We start from the raw sequence: 19,521 nt of genomic DNA, 5'->3' as shown, positions 1-19,521 counted from the left end.
AAAGGTTATCTTGCCTGTATATGCCTGCTGTCCCATTTGCTAGAGTAAATACACTTAAGGTGCTATAAAAATAATTACACACAAAAAAGCTACATTAAAAGAGCATTATTAAGGTTGCAAAGTCAGGCATTCAAAAGTCAGGAAATGCCAGAATTAAGGCTCTCTGTGCAACTTTAATTCAGCTCCCTTATGCCTATATATTATGACACAGTCTAATTCCATGATCACATACTACTTTTTCCAGAAGTCCCCTGCTTCATTCAATGCACAGAATGCATGGTGCTCACTTAGTAAGCAGCTATTCAATATTTTGTTTGCTTCATTAATGCAGTATGTAGATGCTCAACAAGGTAAATTAGCTGCACAAAGCGTTGTCCTTGGTGGAGTTCAAAGTGGATTCTTCTCTCAGGTTCAAAAAGCTTTTCTAGGAGTTCTTATGTGTGTGCACAGATGTTAGTGTTCTTTTCTTTTCTGCTATGGCATGGTTGCTTTGGCAAACACAGAAGAGTCTAGCAATGTATTCTTGAAATGGCCAGGCTTTGGCTTAGTCTTCCCTCTTCAAATATATTGTTCCAAAGCCAAGAAGTCCTTTCTGGGAACGCTTTTTCTTCATTTCTCATTAATTTTGTCTGAGACCTTGTTAGGTGCAATGTCTCAGAAGAGCACAGCCACTTAGGAAGGTAATAATAGGTCAAGGTCACATCATATAATGGGTCATAAAAACATAAATATGGCATTGTTGTAAAATTCAGCTATGAATGAATCTATGATGATTTCAGGAGTCTTCACGTCAGTCATATTTTATTTCAATTAAAATCTGGAATCACTTTTAGTTTCCCAAAATTTGAAGCTGTCTGTGGAATGACTTCAGCACCATTCATTAGATACAGTGAACTTTAGCACGGCCTTTCATTATGACCAAAGACTGTCACTGTAACTTTCCACCATTTAAAGAAAAGCAATTTCAGAACAACAAAATCCCACATTAAAACAACACTATGAGATGCTTTAAGCCAACAAAAACAAAGAGGCTGCCAGTCTGTCCTTAATTCTCATTCTGCTGAGTATAGTGTGGAACATATGGGATATAAAATTGTCCACTGTTCAGAGACCTTTGCAGTATTCAAGTGCATTGAAATTGGTTGACAGAGTTCGAGGCTCACTTCTGAATTTCACAGCTTTTGTCAGCTTGTTTCAGAGCAATACAGCCAAACGTTCTGCCTGGCCATAACCAGTTTTCCATTTTTGCACTCACAATTTAGGTCATTTGTATGTCTAAGAACCAAACTGCACCCACAATCAGATACTTACACATCTAAATTACCTAATTAGTGATCAGAATTGGTTTGGTAGAAAAACTGCAGATGTTTGCATTTGCAATTTGTGTGTGCAAAAGTGGAGGCTGTCATTTAAAAATATGGCCCCTAAATTTGTGTGTACATATTCTACTTCAATTGGAAAATAAATCTACTGAAGCCCTCAGAAATAATGTCATCTTCCGTAATAATGCTTTGCCCTTCCATAGTGTTTTCCATCTAAGGATTTCAAAGCCCTTTACCAAAATGAATGTGTTAAAATTCAACAGCCCTGTGAACTATGTTTGCATTGTCATCTCTGCACATTGTGCTTGGCTATCTGTGGATGGAAGATGTTATAGATGTATTGTACAATAGTACAATTATTTCTGGGGAAACAGACACTGAGGGTATGTCTATACTGCAGCTGGAGCTCTAGGACCCTGAGAGGTGGGACGGCCCCAGAGCTTGATGTGCAACCCTAGCCTGGATGTCTACACTGCAATTAAACATCCCCTTAGCCTGAGCCCTGCGAGCCTGAGTCAGCTGGCACGGGCCAGCCACCGGTGTCTAATTACAGTGTAGACGTACTGTGAGTTAAGATACTTACCTAAATCAGAACAGAGATGGGAACAGGAACCAGATCCTGTAACATACAGTCTAGGATTTGGCCTTTATAATAATGTAATCCGAAGGATTCCAAATTACTTCTTATAACTTTCCTTTGATGATTTCTTATTGTTTACTTGGTAGGCTCTTAATATTAAAGGCATATTTTAATAATAGCATAAAATTTGGATTGAATCATCTTGCACTGAGTCATTCTCATCTGGAAGAAAAGACAATCTTTCATCCTCACATTCACCAGTACTCAACTTCTGCTATCCCCTCTGATGTGTGTGGTCCCACTGGGTCCTACAATAGTGAACACTACCCCAGGGTTTAAGTGTTTGTACCATCTGACCAAACTTAGCTGGGCATATGGAATTGATCTCTTCTCCACTTGCTTTTCCATCAGTGACTATACCAAGCCATAGTTAACATAATACAACATGCAACTTTCCCTTATGGTCATAGGCTTGTCTAATTAAACACAGAGCAGACCACACATAAAGGGGAGTAGTGCTTACAAGTCATATATTGTTCTATGAATATTAGACAGTATTCATGTTCTTTTTGGTACTACTGAGTGAAAAGTAGTAATTACAGTAGTTAGGAATAAAACTTCACTAGTTTTCTTTGACCTGCTCCTAGTCTGTGCTAAAGAATCATTCACATGTCATGACTATATAGGGATGGAAGATATGCATGTATTTGTGCAGAAAAGTACAAACTGTGCATCAACAGACTGATTTTTGCAAACATATGGCAGGAGGGGGTGTTGTAAGGAAGTGAAGCAGTGATCAGGTGAGCTCACCTCATGCAAGATAAGGCCCAAAATGTATTTAGACAGTGTGACAGTGCAGGACTCACCGCTGTGGTACCTCCTGCTTGTCATCTCAGTGAATTAGCATTTCCAGCCTCTGGAGAGCCCTCTGCAGGCCAGTGTCCCACTGCCACTGGCCCCCATGTCCCTCCCAGGATCCTGGTGCCCTTTTATCTGGGGGGCTGCCCCCTGGCAATACCCCCACACTCTGCCTCTGGGTCTCATCTCTGAAGAACCCCCAACCCTCTAATCCCCACCTTGCCTCAGTTGTGGGCTACTGCCAGTCACCATCTAGCCCCCGTTCACTGGGGCAGACTGCAGTGTAAAAGCCACTCATCATAGGCAAGGGGGGGTTGAACCTGCTGCCTCTGCCTACCCGTGGGCTGCCCCCTGCAACTGCAGTACCTAATTGGCCTTCTACTAGGCCACAGTCTGGGGGGTTTCCAGGCCATAGCTCCTCTGGCCTTCCCCTAGCCCTACTCCACTCCAGGTACCTTCTCTCAGCTCCCTGCAGCCAAGTCCCTCCCTCTCAAAGCTAGAGAGAGTCTTTCAGCCTCTGACCCTCAGCCCTCTTATAGGGCCAGCTATGGCCTGATTGGGGCATGGCCCCAGCTGTGGCTACTTCCCCCAATCAGCCTAGCTGTTCCTTCCCTGCCACAGACTCTCCCCCGGCTGTTTTAAGCCTTTTAAGGTAGTAGCGGGTCATTACAGGGGTTGTACATTTTAATTTTGACATTTTTACAAAATGTATTTGTTCAAACCATTTTTGTAACTGTTTGATAGAGAGTTTATTCTAACTGGCAACTGTCATTTGCAGGCTTTTCACTTAACTATGTGCTATTCTTGGTGTGTGATTAGTCACCGAAGACATTATTATTTCTGCTTTCTGACTAGATGGCTGACATTTTTAAACAGGAGACTCCTGTTCACTAACACCTTTGTTTGCATATGAATATGGACAATCATACAGAAACTATGGACAACTTGAAGAAACACTCACTGAAATACCAAGTAAAGATATTACCCTTGTAACTGGGGACTTAAATGCAAAAGTTGGAGCTGCAAGATCTCATAAAGAAATAATGGGAAACAATGGTCTGGGTTCGTAAAATGAGAGAGGAAGGCATGTAGTTGAATTCTGCAGCTCTAATCCCCATTTTCACTCAGCAGGTGGAGGTCACCTGACAGTATGGCAAAGAACCAAAATCACCTATGGAATAAATATAACAATGCTGGAAATTGAATGGAAAATGGACAAAGACTTTCATGAGTACAGACTGGGTCAGCCCATCAGCTGTTAGCCTCAAACATAAATTGCAACTTTAAAGATACCATGTTTGACAGGTCTACTGCATTTGGACTTGTCCAGAATCAATTAAAATTATGGGTTTGAGGAATTGGCACAGATGAAAGAGGAGAATAACCCCAATGAACTTTGGAATAAAGTGAAAACTGTTATGTTTAAAAGGCCAAGCACACATTCAAAAAGTCAGTGTCAGACTACACCATGGTTAACTGAGAAGGTGTTTGAGTTGGCAGAAAAATGATACAGAGTAAAAGAGAATGGTTTGGAAATGGAAAAATATAGGAGAGAATATTCAAAGGCAGACTAGACAAGACAAGAGCAAATATATAAGGGCAAAATGCATGGAACTTGAGAAATGTAAACAGAGTAATAATATAAAAGATAGATTCACAGTGGTCAGACTTCTTACCAAAAGCTTTTCACTGTGATCAAACATAATAATAAATCATGATGGCAGACTCCTGACTGAGGGTGATGATACTAAACACAGGTGAAGAGATTACTGTGCCAATCTGTATGCCTCACCAGAGCCACTCATAATACAGGCTGGCAGAAAAGAGAATATAGAACTAGAGCTGTCAGTCTTATGAGAGAGAGAGAATGAAGCCTGGAAAAAGCACCAGGGATAGATAACAGGCCTGCAGAATTGTTAAAAGTGATTGGCGAACACAGTATTGATCTTTTGTGGAAAATTTGTAAAGATGTACAGGTGACTAGAGGCAGAGGACTGGACGAAGGGAATTTTTCTGCCCTTACCAAAGAAGGGAGACATAACCAAGTATAGTAATTATTGTACCATCTCCCTGATTTCACACATGAGCAAAGTTCTGGTTTATATAATCCAAGATTGCATGATAGAAGCAGAACTACCACCACCACAAGTTGCTTTCAGAGTTTTTGAAATGTGATGCTGGCAAAGGTTCTTGCATACTTCATGGATGGGGGAAAAAATGAATGCCTAGGTTAAAAATATTATTGGAGAGAAGCAGACTCTGATGTTGGAAATGAACAGATGCAAACATATGTACTGTGATCGCACTAGGCAAAGAGATTAAAATAATCTAGAGAAAGGTATGGAAAAAATGGTGAAGAGTCGTCATAGTAGGGAACAATCAATGAGGAGATGGATGGTGTGCAGCAAATCACTGGAAGGTCAACTGCTGAGTGCTCAAAATTAGCAATGGATTGTGGAGACTTCCAAAAATTCTGCCACCATATTCAATATTTAGACATGAATAAATGGATGTATCTATACAGAAACCAGCCATCCTACCAACATTCCTGCAAACAAAATTCCCTTCATGTGAAGAGATGTGACTATCAAATAAAAGGGGAACAATGATGGCTGGACCAAACTGCCATTGGGAATATGAATGAAAATTTGTAGACTGTTTTACAGCATTTACTTCACACTCAGAATGTCCCACGCCTCAGCAAGTGCCTTACCTGGTGGTGTTTAAAATGGTGTGGCAGGATTTTATAAAAGGGGCTAGAAAATGTCATGTCCAGTGATGAGGTTTGTAGTTATACAAACAAAGTTAATTATAAGGATTATCCGTCTCATGATGTGTGGTGTAAATTGTTTTCTGCAAGAGTTAGTAAGGTAGTCACCTCACTTTCTACGCAAAATTGAATGTGTCTAGACACACTAAGGTTTTTACTTGGAGGTGGGAGAAAGGAATTAAAGGTTTGCCTTCTTCTGAAGCAACAGACTAGATAGCTGGTCCAATTCTATAAGCAAAGTCTAGTTGACCAAATTCCACTAATAATAAAAAAGCACCTGTTGCTCTCTATGTAATATATTACTATGCCACTTTTATTGGTATCAAAATTTGCAGTGGTATTGAGTATAAAGAAATCCCAGTTCACGTAGACTGCCACTCACTGAACGGAGCCAATCTTTTTTACTACTGAATTAGCATGACAAAAAATAAAAAAAAAATATCTGTTCTCTAGTAATTGTCACATCTGGAAGACTCCGAAAAGTACTGGAATAAGTCATTTCAAAGGCCTGATCATGTCCCTAATTCTTCTTGCCCGTCTGCCTGAAAGGGGCAAGCAGTCTTTCCCATAGTTAGAAGTCAAGGGCTTTGTTATTTTCAAGGCTGAAAAGTCAGACACTGTTGCTCCTATAAATCAGGAATTCCAGTGTCATCATGTTCATTTGTGCTCTTTGGCAGACATATAAAAAAAATCACAGACTAAAATGGTACACATTATGTTTGAAAGGATGTTTGGCAACGCAGGAGGTTACAGAATATTCAGCCTCTGAAAAATTGTTTCTAGCAATCTGAATCAAAAAGTGAAACGCATCTCATTGGAAAACAAATGGAGGAGGGAGGATGAATCTTTAGTGAAGATAATAATCAGTTCAGAAATCAAGCTTTTCTTGCAGTCAGACAGGGGAGGGAAAGAGAGGGGAAGAGCTTATTTGGAATTGCCAGTCTGTATAATGGACAGAGAACTTAAGGAATTTATTCCTGCACAGAAAAAGCCCAGCCAGAGAAAAAGCCATTCCTGTCATCTGCAATGTTCATTCCAACCCAATACCGTGGATTCTTTAGAAAAAGCAGAAATGATCAAGCCCTATCTGAATAAAGCATTACCTAGAGACTGCTTGTAATGTATTTCAGCTGAACTGTCCTGTGAACTCCATTAGCTCCTACGGTTCAGAGCCAAATAAAGAATGCAATTTCCATTTTTAATTCATATTTTAGTCATACAACATCATAGGATTATTCTCAGTGCTAATGTTTTTGCTACATTTCCTTACAGTGAAGATTTCGTTTCCAGCCTAAAATGAAAACCTTCCTGGAGTAACCGCATAATGAAAAAGCAATGTTAAAATTTCTGAATACAGGAAGAGAACTAGCAGATGCAGAAATGGCATTGAACACATGTTATGAAACTGATCAACTAGTGGGCAAAAGTTATCTTCCTTCTATTTGGAACCCAGATAATATCATCGGAAGGGACTTCCCTTTCATCTGTTCCTTTGTACTTGGGCCTCTAGCTATTACAGTGATTGGCACTCTGTAAATATGATAGATCCGTCCTCTACACACACTTCAGCCATTATGCGATCTCTCCTGTCTATGTTAGAACTGTCTCTGCATGACCTCTCTTTGCAAACTAGTTCATTGATCAATCTTTCTTTTATAAAGTGCCTATGACTGCTATTTTTGATTCACATATTCCCATGAGAATACAAAATTGTTCAAAAAATGTGGACATATAAATGTTTCCATTTCAAGTCAATGTAGCATTGAGTAGTTAAGCCCATTGTCTTTGTAGGACTGCAATAAAACAGTTCCATCACCCAAGAGTGAGGACAGGGGAAATTGCTGCAAGAATCATCTCATGGAGCTTTAGCCTCCATTGTTCCATCAGGAGCGTGGGAGGATGGGAATTGCTGGCCAAAGGGCCATCCCACAAAACCTATGGATCCCCTGCAAGCCACACTATGCAAGCCCACCTTCATCTGTGCTGCGCCACAGCACCATCCCTGTTCCACTTGCCATGTGGTTTCTCCAGCTGGTGACAGGGATCCTTGTTAAAAGGGGAGCCTCACTGTGGAGACAAGACCAACAGAAAGTGAATTCAGCTCAATGCTGTATTAATTTCCCGCAGGGACTCCAGTGAACGCAGGTGGGGATGATGTGCATCAAACTTGGCCTTGCCCCCAGCTTGATCATTGTTATCACTCACCACTTGCAGATCTCTGAACTCATGGAGTCAGTGCAATAGAGGGAGATGCTGCTGCAAAGGCAACAGAGCCTCGCTTTCTGAGCAGGAGGAGGTTCATTCTGTGTGCAGATCATGGGGGTATGATCAGGCCCACTTACATCATTGTAAATGATGACCGGGAAACAGTGTTAGAAAAGAAGAAACCTGGGAATGTACAGAATCTTGTATTAACCATTGCTGTGAGGATTACATGCACTCTAGAATTATGTTGATTAGTAATTAGCTAAAACCAGATGGGGAATCATGCTACCTCCCCAGGAAGTTAATGCAAACTAGTTACAGTATTTATATCTAATTGAGACTCCCCTGCTAAAATATGTTCTAAATAAACCTTCAGAACTGGAATTATCTTCACATTTCAGTTAAAAATAGGCAAGATCAAATATTGGATTTGAAATGATACAATAAAATACGCTTTAAATGTTACTCTAAAGGCAGTTCAAGAGGCCTCCATACTCACCAGATGATCACTGTTGGTTTCTTGTCCTTATTTTATTTGTTTCAATTTGTAATACATTGCTGTAACTGCCAGAAATCAAAAATACAGCCCCAGGAAAGTATTGAACCAGTAGCTGTTCCTCACTCCGGAACCTAAAAATATTCGAAGATGAATTCAAGATTCAACCAATACCCACCTTACCACACACACCACATCAGCCCTTGTCATGTACCTCACTCCCCAAAAACCTGGTAAAGAGATGGGCCTTGCAGAGAACCCTAATGGTCAACAGACTGGGGCTATTTTCAACCAAGTTGAAGGCAGTAGATTCCAAGGTTGAGGTGCTCTCAGAGAAAATGCCTGCTGGCAGCCCCCTTCTCTTGTAGACTGAGGGGGCTCCAGCACAAACACCTGAGATTGCTATATAAATGAATGGTAGAACCTGCATTAGAAGGAATATCTCCAACATCTCTACTGTGGTCCTTAATAGAAGAGACATTAAAGTTATGTTATCCCTAACAGACAGTGAACTTGCTAATTGATATAACTTCTACTCTGCCCCTGAGGCCAGTGCTGGTGCTAGCCCATTGGGGCTCTAAGCAGGAATATTTTGGGCCCCTCCACACACAACCACATACTAATAATTAATGGTGGGGGACTTGAGCTGCTTGGGGCCCTAAGCAATTGCTTAGTCTGTTTATGCCTAGCGCCAGCTTGGCCTGAAGTCCAGGATAAATTGGAATAAGATCTCATGCACTGCACATTATTTTATACAATTATTTCTATTTGACAGTCTATGATAAAGAAAACAATCAGAATGATCCTGAAGACTCCGTGGATAATACTAGACATTATCAGTGTACCAAGAAACACTTTGAAGAGAAGAAAAGTGAGTCATCATCTTTGGTATCATCCATTGAAGATGAGCAGAAACCTCTCTTCTCTGAAATAATCAATTACCAATCAATGATAGGAAAAACTACAGGGCTGGACTTCGAAGAAGTGGTGCGTGCAACAGAAAGGATCCATATTGACAAAAGAAGCCATTCTTGCAGAGGTAATCTATTCCATGTTGCTATTTTGTAAAGATGGCCTATTCATTTTTGCTCTGATGATCAGTGGGAGAGAAATAAACCTCTTCAGAATGGTTCCATTGACAAATAATACATTAATTTACCTTTTAAGGGTTTCATGAAACATTGACAAAATAATCTTCTTTTATGTCAAATGTGGAATGTTCAGAGAATTATTTCCCTTGAGAGGCACTATGGTTTGGTAGCCTGGGAATGAGATTGGAATCCAGGAGCTCTTAAATTTTAGTCTAGGCTTTGCAAATGACTTCCTGAATCATCTTGGACAAGTCATTTAAGCCAACATTTTCATTTCATTTCATAATGTTGGATGCCTCTATTTTTTGGATGCCTAAAATAAATGGGCACCTTTGAAAAGCTGGGCCTTACTGTCTGTGGATTAAATTTTACCTTAGTTAATGATGGCTTTCACTATTGTAAACAAAGCCAGAGGATTCACAGTTGTGGTGAGTCCATCAGATGGAGGTTGGAGTGAAAAAAGTTGACTGCCCATCATGCTACAGTGTTGGGTGGCAGTACAAAACCCTAGATAGAAAGCTAGATAGGGATACTAAATATGAGTTTCACAAACCCAGTCTAGTTAAAGGGGATAAATAAATATTTAATTTAGAAAATGTTGAAAAAACATTTTGATTTTTTTTTCCAAAAAATGTTGAGGTTTGTTTTTGACTTAAACAATTTGGTGAAATTGACATGAATTCATGAAATATTTTGATGTCATCAAATTTCCATTTTTTGCACACACACAAAAAAAGTTTTGCTCATAAACTTTTACCAGCTTAACCCATTTTCTTCATATTTTGTACTATTGAACATGTAAAATAGTGTTGAAGCAATGCATAACAATGAGATTGAAAGACATGTTATCTAGTTCTGTAATATTACTTAAGTTAAAATGATGAAATATCACACAGGAACACATCTTGACCTCAGTGGGAAATTTGCTTGAGTAAGAAGAGCAGAATTTGGTTCTTAATATATGTCATATGGTTTACAGTGATTAAGCAATCTCAGTTAACTTAATATGGAATGAGTGTTTTATATCATCTCATCAAACATTCTTTTGTCTTTCTTTAAAGCCTTAATTTTCTGTGATAGGGTGAACTAATGAAAAGTCTATTTATACAACATTAAAGGTTTTGTTGCTGAAGATGCATTTACAGTTGCTTCTGTTTTAAAGGACTACTTCTATGTTTAGTGTTTATTGCTTTTTTCCTCAACAATTTATTTCCTGGTACAATAAATTTTGCCACACAAATTCAGGATCAACTTTAGGTTTCTAAGATATTATTTTAAATTATTCTAAAAACTAATCCAGCAGAACAACATATTTTGATAGTCCAAAGGCCAAGCTATGTGACATCTGGTCTTCTCAGGGTAAGGTTAAATGCTGATATAAAGGTGTTTTGTACATATTGCTGTTTGAAAGCTTACCTTGCCCCTGCCGGTAGCCAGAAATGTGTCCTTGCAGCTATAGCAACGTTTTCCAAGGCAACCTAGTGCAGATTTTACTCTGAGCTAAATTTAGCAAGTCTAAAGGGTGTGCATTTTGATTAAGACCATATACAAGCCAACATTTTGAGGGGGTGAATGGGTGTCTTTGTAATCCTGCATTTTTAGTGGTGTATTTGAAAGCTGATCACCTTTCTTATAGCTTCTATAAAAAGTCAGATTGGTTTTGATTGGTTTTAAATTAAATTCTCATACCTGATATCAATTAGAAATTGATTTTATGTTCTCTAAAGGCAGTTGTAAATCTAATCTGACTCAATAAGTATAAATCTTGTAAATATACATATAAATGAACTTCTATATAAGCTTCCATAACTCATTACCATTACAAAAGATATATTTTTAGCCTAGTCCTTATTTTATTTTTTGTTTTAAATGTTAGCAGTTAATGTACTGTCCATGAAAGGAAGGGATTATTAACCTTGAATTGGATAGGGTGGGACAGGCAGTCTAAATGTTGCCAGTGTAATCCTGACCTGCAGCACTCATTTTATTTCAACCCTGAGCCTTTCTTAACAGCACATGGATAGCTTCTATGTAGTTGCTGCTCCCCCTTTCCCCTCCCCCCTCCCCACTGCAGAACAATCCCATTTTTCACTCTTTGGGGCCTCCCATGGCCTTTATTCAGGTCATAGGATTTCATCCTTGAACTGTTTAGATTAACCAGGCCATATATTTATTAATTTAGTTCACAGCTTGAGAACAATCCTCCATTCTTCCAAGGCCATGCTGAGTAGTAATGTTTTGACTGTCTCCTGGCCATGGCTTTTGTGGCTGTTCATACATGTGGGACTACCTAAGAAGATGCACAGAACAAGGGGAGTGACTTATCCCTTGAAGGATATGTCTAGATTAAAGTTTATTATGGTCCTGTTTTGAATTCAGGTTAATTGGCAGTTGCATTGTAAACATTAATCTAGATACTCCACAAACATTTATTCCAGGACACAAACAACTGTCATTCAACCCAGGGCTGACCAAGAGACACCAAGACCAGGTACAGGAAAATATGTGGTTTTAGTGGGTGATTTATATGTAAAATCTAAGGGATTTTACAGAGCAGTAAAGAAGAAGTGTAAACAAACAGCATTTATTGTTTACATTTCATTCCTGATAGTCATTGTCTATAATCAATGAGTTGCTTTTCCAATATCCTGCAAACATTCTACAAACAGATATGGATTAAGATTATGCTGGGTCTGAATCTGTCAGAATTTTGCTCCCTGCTCCTCTCAGAAAGCTCTCCAGTTTCCTCAGAAAACTGTAAATTGTACCATGCATGCTAGCTGAGTCAAAATTACACAATTCTCACCCATTCCCTTTCCCGTGGGGCCATGTAGTGAGTGGTCAGAGAAGCTGAATGGGCCACCATGGAGCTAAGGTGAAATCTCCTCCTCCTTCAGCCCTATTCATACTATCAGGTGCCTATTACATCCTATGACATTCACAGACTCACTATAGCCCTAGGAAACCCTGGGACCCCTCAGATCCCAAAGATCCATTAATCCAATAAAGCTCATCTCCCCCTTCTCTTACTAAAAGGAGAGGAAGAACTCCTCCTCCTTTTTGGTTTATGTGGTGAGAACTCCCCTTCCTGATTCAATCTACTTTAACCACTGTATATAACTTTGGGAGGGACTTCCTTTCTTTACTATGGAATATGCTCCCATCTGGTAAAAGGATTAGCTGGGGGCATTTGGACAGGTCTCTCTGGTGTCCTCCAGAGGCCCTTCTTTCTTATAGGTAAGTCTCTAGCTGTTATGATTGCAAAGAAAACCTTGAAAATGTGAAATGAGTGTAACTGATGAGGATGGAGTCATCTGCCTGGGTTTGAAGAGAGTGAACTAGTAGCTCTGAGAAGTGATGTGCCTCACCTGTTTCAATGGGTGCTAACATTAATGTCAGTTATAATTCTTTAAATGTCAACATTGTTGATGATTACACTGCCCATCAAAGTATGTACAAAGGGAGAGGGAGTATATGATGATGCTCTACCCCAGCATTTCCCAAAGACTGTGCATAAAGGGTGCACCAACAACTGCTGGGGCAAGCATGGAAGATGTACAGACTAAGATGTTAGCCTTTAACAACATAAGAAGGAATTGCAGGTCAGAGCTGTGATTGGTTTAATTTACCTTACCTGAAGAGGGAGGGCTTAACTTTCAAAGGTTTGCGAAACACTGGTTTATGTTCACTTGGCTGAACACTCCTAAAAATCAAGTGTAGAGACTGTAGCTCTAACTCAGTCATGCCATACATTCCATTAGTGTCTATTCTTAGTGCATCTGTACGTTTATACTTCAAGAGATTTGTTTTTTGGCAGACATCAATGATAAAAGAAACTGGGAGTGGGAAAACACTAAGGGGCACCAGGACGTCTCCAGACAGTCAGCATTACCTCATGTTACATGGGGCATCTGTGAAACTGAAAGTGAGCTGACCTATGGGGAAGTGGAGCACCGGCTAGATTTACTTCAAGAACAACTCAACAGGTAAAAGTAATTATGTGACAGGATCAGATTGGGTTGATAACAACACCATTGATATCAATGGAGCCACAAGGATGAATTTGGTGGGAGATTTTCATAAGCACCTAAATGAATCTAAGTCACTTAGGGCCAGATTTTTTTTAAAGTATTAAGGCTCCTAACAATGCAGATAGGTGCATAGCAGAAATCAGAAAAGTGGCGAGGCACCCACCTGCATCTTTAAGTACCGAAATACAAATCTGGCCCTTAAGCCCTTTGAAAATCCTATCCTGGGATGGGTAGGTGCAGGTTTTTGACTCTCTCCGTCAACCGTCTTTCCCCTGAACTTTTCCTCTAAAAGCAGTTCCTGGCTTTCTACACACAGTTCCTGTCCCCAGAAAATGGGAGGTGCTATGCTTTCCTGGGGGTGTACTGAGCGAACCAGCTGTCTTCCTTGCAGAAGCAGCATTTGTATGATAGGCATCTTCACTTTTTGATGAGTAAACCTCCTTCTGCAGCTGTCTCTATAATAAACAGCCATGGGAGTATCACAAGTGCAAAACACACGTACTACAATAGAAAACAGTCATTTTCTTTGTCAAAAAATGCATGTATAAGTTACCTTTGCTAATACATCTCATCTTCCTTCTCCCCCTCCCTACTGGTGTCTAACATATATAGTTGGTGGCTAAACAGAATAGCTTATGGAATCTTAAAAATATGGTGAAAGTATTCTGATCAGTCATATACTATAATTTATACTATAATTTACCATGTAATTTCAGTTCATTTTAAGTTGGCCTGTGCTCGGGTCTTTGGCTTTTTATTATTTTCCCCAGAATTCCATTATTCTCAACATTTTTGCCATGACAATTACACAATTTAACTCCAAATTTACCATGACACAAATTCAGCCTTAATTATACTTTAGTACAGCTTCATTGACACACTGTATTGTACATTTTAACAAGCAATTGAAAGTGAGTGTAAGGACGTCTTGCCCCCTTTGCATTCTGTGAACCAATCAAACTTCAGTATTCTCATTTCTAGTGACATACTATATGCTACAAGATACATGTTTTAACATGTAGGTTGAAATTCCTATAAATCATGAATGAAGTAGAACTATGTAGGTATTTATCTACCTATCTAATCTAACTAGGCACTTACTGGGCTCCCATCACAGCATTTGAGGACATAATAATGTCTTGCTTATTATTCTTTCCTTTTCTTGAAATCCTAAATGTATCTAGAGCTATTGCTCGGTGCTGGTATTAGGGTTATTGATGCCATAGACAAAGATTTTGCGGCAGGGAGTTTTCTGATGAACTGCTAAGATTTTAGTTTTATTTATTTCTTTTTCTGGATTTTATCCACATCCCACTTCATTTATTAATTCTTTTGGTGCTTTTTAAGGTACCTTTGTGCCTCCTGGATTCTGGACCTGGCTAGTCCCTGGCACAGGTCAGATCAGCTGCAAGGGAACTATTCTAATTTATGCAAGCTTTGAACAACTATTATGGTGACCCAGAAAAGTCAGAAAAGTCAGAGAGCAATGTGCCCTGAGCACACCTCCCTGCCTCCTCCTACCCTCAGCCGTGTCCCTGATATGATGCTAAACTGGGGGTACATGGTGGACTGGTAGAGGGTTTTATACAAGCTGGAGAAGCCCAGTGATCACCTATCACTCTCTTTCTGCTGCTTTTATGCCCAGCCATAATATGGCTGTTTTTTAAGGGTTTGTTTGTTTGTTTGTTTGTTTGTTTGGCTGTTTTTTGTGGGGTGGTGTTAAATGGTCAAGTGAGAAAGAATGAAGAGTAGAAGAAATTAGAACTCTCTGATTTGGAGTGGAGGGGAACTGAAAGGAGGGCCATTCTAAAGGCAGGGGGGAGCAGGGGCAGAGAGGTACGAGAGGGCAAAATTATCAGCCAAGTTCTCAAATTCTTGCACATCTTCTATTCAAAAAGGAATTATGACAGTTTTAGCAGACATGCTCTTTGGATGGTGGTGCTGCTGCAGCATTTTTTCCCTGTGGTATCGGCAGGATGCTTACTCTGAGGTCAATATTGGCATATTGGCAATCAGCACACAACGTAAGGGAGCTGAGCAGAGGATGAATAGGACATGAATGGGTATAACCCCAGGGCTTGAGCTGTGTATTAGGTTGCTTTTATAAAAGCTGATGCCACAGAATCTATGGCAACAACAGCTGACCTATGGCAATGTTTCCTTTAATATCTACGTGAGGAGCAAAGGCATCTTCAGTGTCCATTAGGGGACAGAGATCAGGTGCAAGTTTAGGGCTTAGTGCACAGCAAAAATCTGCTAGAGCAGGAGTAATTCGGCTGCTGCAGAGCTGTAGTTGGGACGTTCACAACACTGAGGGCTGTTGACATAAAAATTTGTTTACAGTGAAAATGATTCTGTCAGGAGATGAGTTCCAATACAGGAGGATTTATATCCAGATTACAATCTGTTATAACACATTGTGTGGTCTCCTAGCAGCTGGGGAGGCACAATAGGCATTACCCATTGCTGAGTCTGTTAATTATGTTGGCAAGACAACTTAAAAATCATTTCAGTGCCATGGCAATGGAAGTGTGGAGAAGATAAGCAGGCTCAAATGTTGTGACTTACACCAAGGTTTATTTAAACTTTCAGGATTCATGCACCAGATCATGAAGAGTTAGTCAATCAGTCAAACAATCAATAAATATACCACTTTTGAACATCAGCTATGTCGAGTTTAGTTCTGAATTTTGAACACAGTTTCAGATCAGTTCTTCCCACCCACCCCCCGAATCCTACTTTAAATTCTAATAATTCACCATGCACCTAAAGAGATGACTGTTTTCAAGACCTTTACTTAAAACAACTGGGAAAACATAAATTATGTCGCCTTGTTGTGTTGTACCCCCTTAGAAGTAGCTTTGGGACTGTCAGAGTTTTCTGTTGCTTTAGAAATCCTGGACCAGACCCTCAGCCTGTATAAATCAATACAGCTCCAGTTAAATCAATGGGGGCTATGCCAGTTTACATCAGCTGAGAATCTGGCCCCCAATATTCATATTTATTGCAAACAGAAATGATAGTAATGTATTATTCTTAAATTAAACTCTTAACTAAGGTCTGGAGCAAACATTAGAATGTATATTCTGTATGAGAGCGTGAGCTGCTAGCCCTGGAATGGCTCAGTGCTCCCCCTTCTGTTCTTTCCTATTCAAAACATGATAATACTGTTACACGTAATGGCTTGCTTTGTTAATAAGCTGCAGATCCCTCTTGAATGCATTTGTAATCGGTGTGTTAAAACATAATCATCCATGACCATGTGTTAATTGATTTCATATTACTTCCCTAGGCTTGAATCCCAAATGACTGCTGACATTCAAACCATCCTGCAGCTTCTGCAGAGGCAGTCAACACTCATTCCACCTGCATATAGTATAGTGACTGCAAGTGCAGAATATCAACAGCCAGCTATCCGGGTGATGCAAAGCCTTCATCCTGTAGTATCTATTAAAACAGATAGAAGCTTCAGTCCTTCATCACAGGTATGGATGTGCCCAGAATCAGCTATAGTGATTGATTAACGTTGTTACCTATTGCTGGAAGACTGAGCATTTGTTCTGTAGTTTTCTGAACAGGAAATTGTAACTTGGCCAAATGTCTCCACAGGATTCATCTAGTTATATTATTTTGGAAGCGAATCTCTAGAGGTCAAATTTCCTGCTGTGTAGAAGCCAAATATAGGTCTCAAAGCTACAATTGTAGTCATCATCATGCATTTAGCAATGGTTGTGGACCCCACAGAAAAATATAGAGGAAGAGGGGAATAAGAGGCATGCCCAAGTCACAAAAGGGTAGATTGTGGTTAGCCCGGCAGGGGAGCATGTGGAAGGACTCAAGAAATTTCCAGTCATGACCCAAGGTTTGCCTTGAGACACATCTTGCTTGCACCGGCCATGCAGAAACTCAACTGATGCACCAGGGAGTATATGCTGCCTAAGTGGGTGCGGGAGGATTACACTCCCTCAGCACTCCTGGAGGTAAAGTGCATGTGCCAGAGAGTTGCCACCAGGACATCTCTGCACACTTTCTATCACAGGCTCTGACTTAAAAGATACAGAATAACCCAGTGTTTGGATCTGTATCCAGATCCACACTGCCCCAGAGTTAGGAATTTGATACAGTCCCAGATTTTGATTCTGAACTGCCCCAGATTTCAGAGATGTTCAGAGACCCAGGAGCTCAGCGTTGGCCCATCTCAAGACAGCTCAGTCTCTGACGGAAAATTTTTGTAAGATATAGAGCCAGGAACAACTAGCCTGAGGAAGAAGGGTGGGATTTCCTGGTTTATCCTCCAATAAGTCCTGGGCAGAATTGCATTAGACTACAATTAATTGAACACAGTATTTAGTGAAAATGGTTGATTTCTCTGCTCATGTTTCAGATTTGGTTTGCAAAGAATGGTTTGGGGTTGGGAGGGGGTTTTTGGATTTTGTTCATTTTCAGTAGAAACAGGAGTATCCATGAGACTGTTTTAAATATATTGTCACCTTATTTCTTTTCCTTTCTTTCAGTGTCCTGAATTTCTAGACCTTGAAAAATCGAAACTTAAATCCAAAGAATCCCTCTCAAGTGGAGTGCATCTTAACACGGCCTCAGAAGACAATTTGGCTTCTTTTTTAGAACAAGAACATGACCAGTCTTTAGAGTTTCACCCACAGCGTTATAAAACTTATCTTCATTCCATTAGGCATCCTTCCTTGCCAGATTCTTCCCTAAACACTATAGGAATCTTGGGTCTTCATAGGCATGTTTCTGATCCTGGTCTTCCTGGGAAATAATCCTTTTATACTATTACTTCACATAAAATGTAAGTGCTTTTAATGGCTGTTTTCCTTTTTTTTTTTTTTTTTTTTTTTTTATTTAAATCCTCTATACTTGACTCAGGGGCTACAAGGATATACCATTATATGCAAAAGTACTGTATATTTTCCTAAATTTGAAGCTTGTAAGGTAAAGTTGAGCAGTTACGATGTAAATATATATATATATATATATATATATATAAAAACTGTATGTTCCAAATGTAAAACTGCCAGCATTCTCAAGGCACCTTATATTTTTTAATTTTTTTAAAACACATGCATGTTCTGAAATTACAATTTATGTTGCATGGAAATTACCATTTACTGCTTTCACTGAAATGGTACTTTCTTGTGGATAAGCCTTCAAAGCAAATAAGAGACCAGGTGATGATGATAATCCACACGGTCGTAACTCATACTTCGCTGAGCTCTTTTAGTTCAAACCGAAACCTTCTTCCAACTCACATTTGAAAAGATACAATTATCCTTCTTGTACTGAGCATTTTACAGTCAATAGCCATCATTCTGCTGCTTAGAGAAAGAATAAGAGAACAATGTCTACCAGGTTCTAAAACATTAAGATATAGTACAGAAAGCAGCCGCTTCAAAGCAAATTGAAGTAGGTCACTATTTTAACAGGCAGAACAACAGTACTACACAATGGGAAAGTACTGTCACTGATTGCATCTTCAAGACCATGCTAACTGAATAATTTATCGGATTTTTATTTAGGATTTTTATTTTTATCCTCATCATGACTAAAAGGTTGGCTGTCATAAACAGGCAGGTAGTTCTCATCTGTCACCCAAACATAATCAAATGCAATAAATATAATTTCTATGTAATACAGAAGACTGTGTTCCTTTTGTTCAGTGCAAACTACTAACAAGCTGTATAATTCAAATATTTTACAAGTTTTCTTTTTATAATTATCAAAATTGTTGTTTGTGATATCTCTTTTTACCTACTGGTCCCTCCATAGAGAGCTAGTGAATATATATATATATATATATATACACACACACACACATACATATCTATGTGCATATGTGTGTGCATACATATATACGTATATGTAATATAGATGTATATACATACAAATATGTGTGTATATAGCTACACATGTATGTGAGTATAGATATATGTATATATACATATGTACATATGTAAAATCACTTTAAAGTACAGTTGTAAACTTTCTTATTACAAAACAAGTAATCTTGTGTCCACAGCTGACTACACTAGAATAAATTGAGTTAAGGTCCATAGGCTTTAAATACAGTATGTACTGTATATGCATAATGCTTTGTCAATACTTAGATTTAATTTTATTAAAATATTATACTGCTTCAAATATTGTGTT

General features: G+C 39.2%; 1 protein-coding gene across 8 annotated transcripts in view; it reads left to right on the top strand.

Moving 5' to 3' along the window:
- KCNH7 (potassium voltage-gated channel subfamily H member 7) overlaps window positions 1-19,183 on the top strand; it is a 326,748-nt gene extending 307,565 nt beyond the window's left edge. For all 8 annotated transcript variants that reach the window (XM_034785518.1, XM_034785517.1, XM_034785514.1 and 5 more), the window contains 4 exons: window positions 9,007-9,270; window positions 13,140-13,308; window positions 16,646-16,838; window positions 17,868-19,183. In XM_034785518.1, the coding sequence (XP_034641409.1) occupies window positions 9,007-9,270; window positions 13,140-13,308; window positions 16,646-16,838; window positions 17,868-18,134 (893 nt within the window). In that variant the 3' untranslated portion in view covers window positions 18,135-19,183. The remainder of the gene's footprint in view (window positions 1-9,006; window positions 9,271-13,139; window positions 13,309-16,645; window positions 16,839-17,867) is intronic.
- The last annotated feature ends 338 nt before the right edge of the window (window positions 19,184-19,521 follow it).

The sequence above is a fragment of the Trachemys scripta genome, chromosome 11 (assembly GCF_013100865.1).
Source record: "Trachemys scripta elegans isolate TJP31775 chromosome 11, CAS_Tse_1.0, whole genome shotgun sequence".
Classification (NCBI taxonomy): Eukaryota; Metazoa; Chordata; order Testudines; family Emydidae; genus Trachemys; species Trachemys scripta.
Note: the sequence above shows the minus strand (reverse complement) of the source record. Positions and strands in the feature narration are given on the sequence as shown.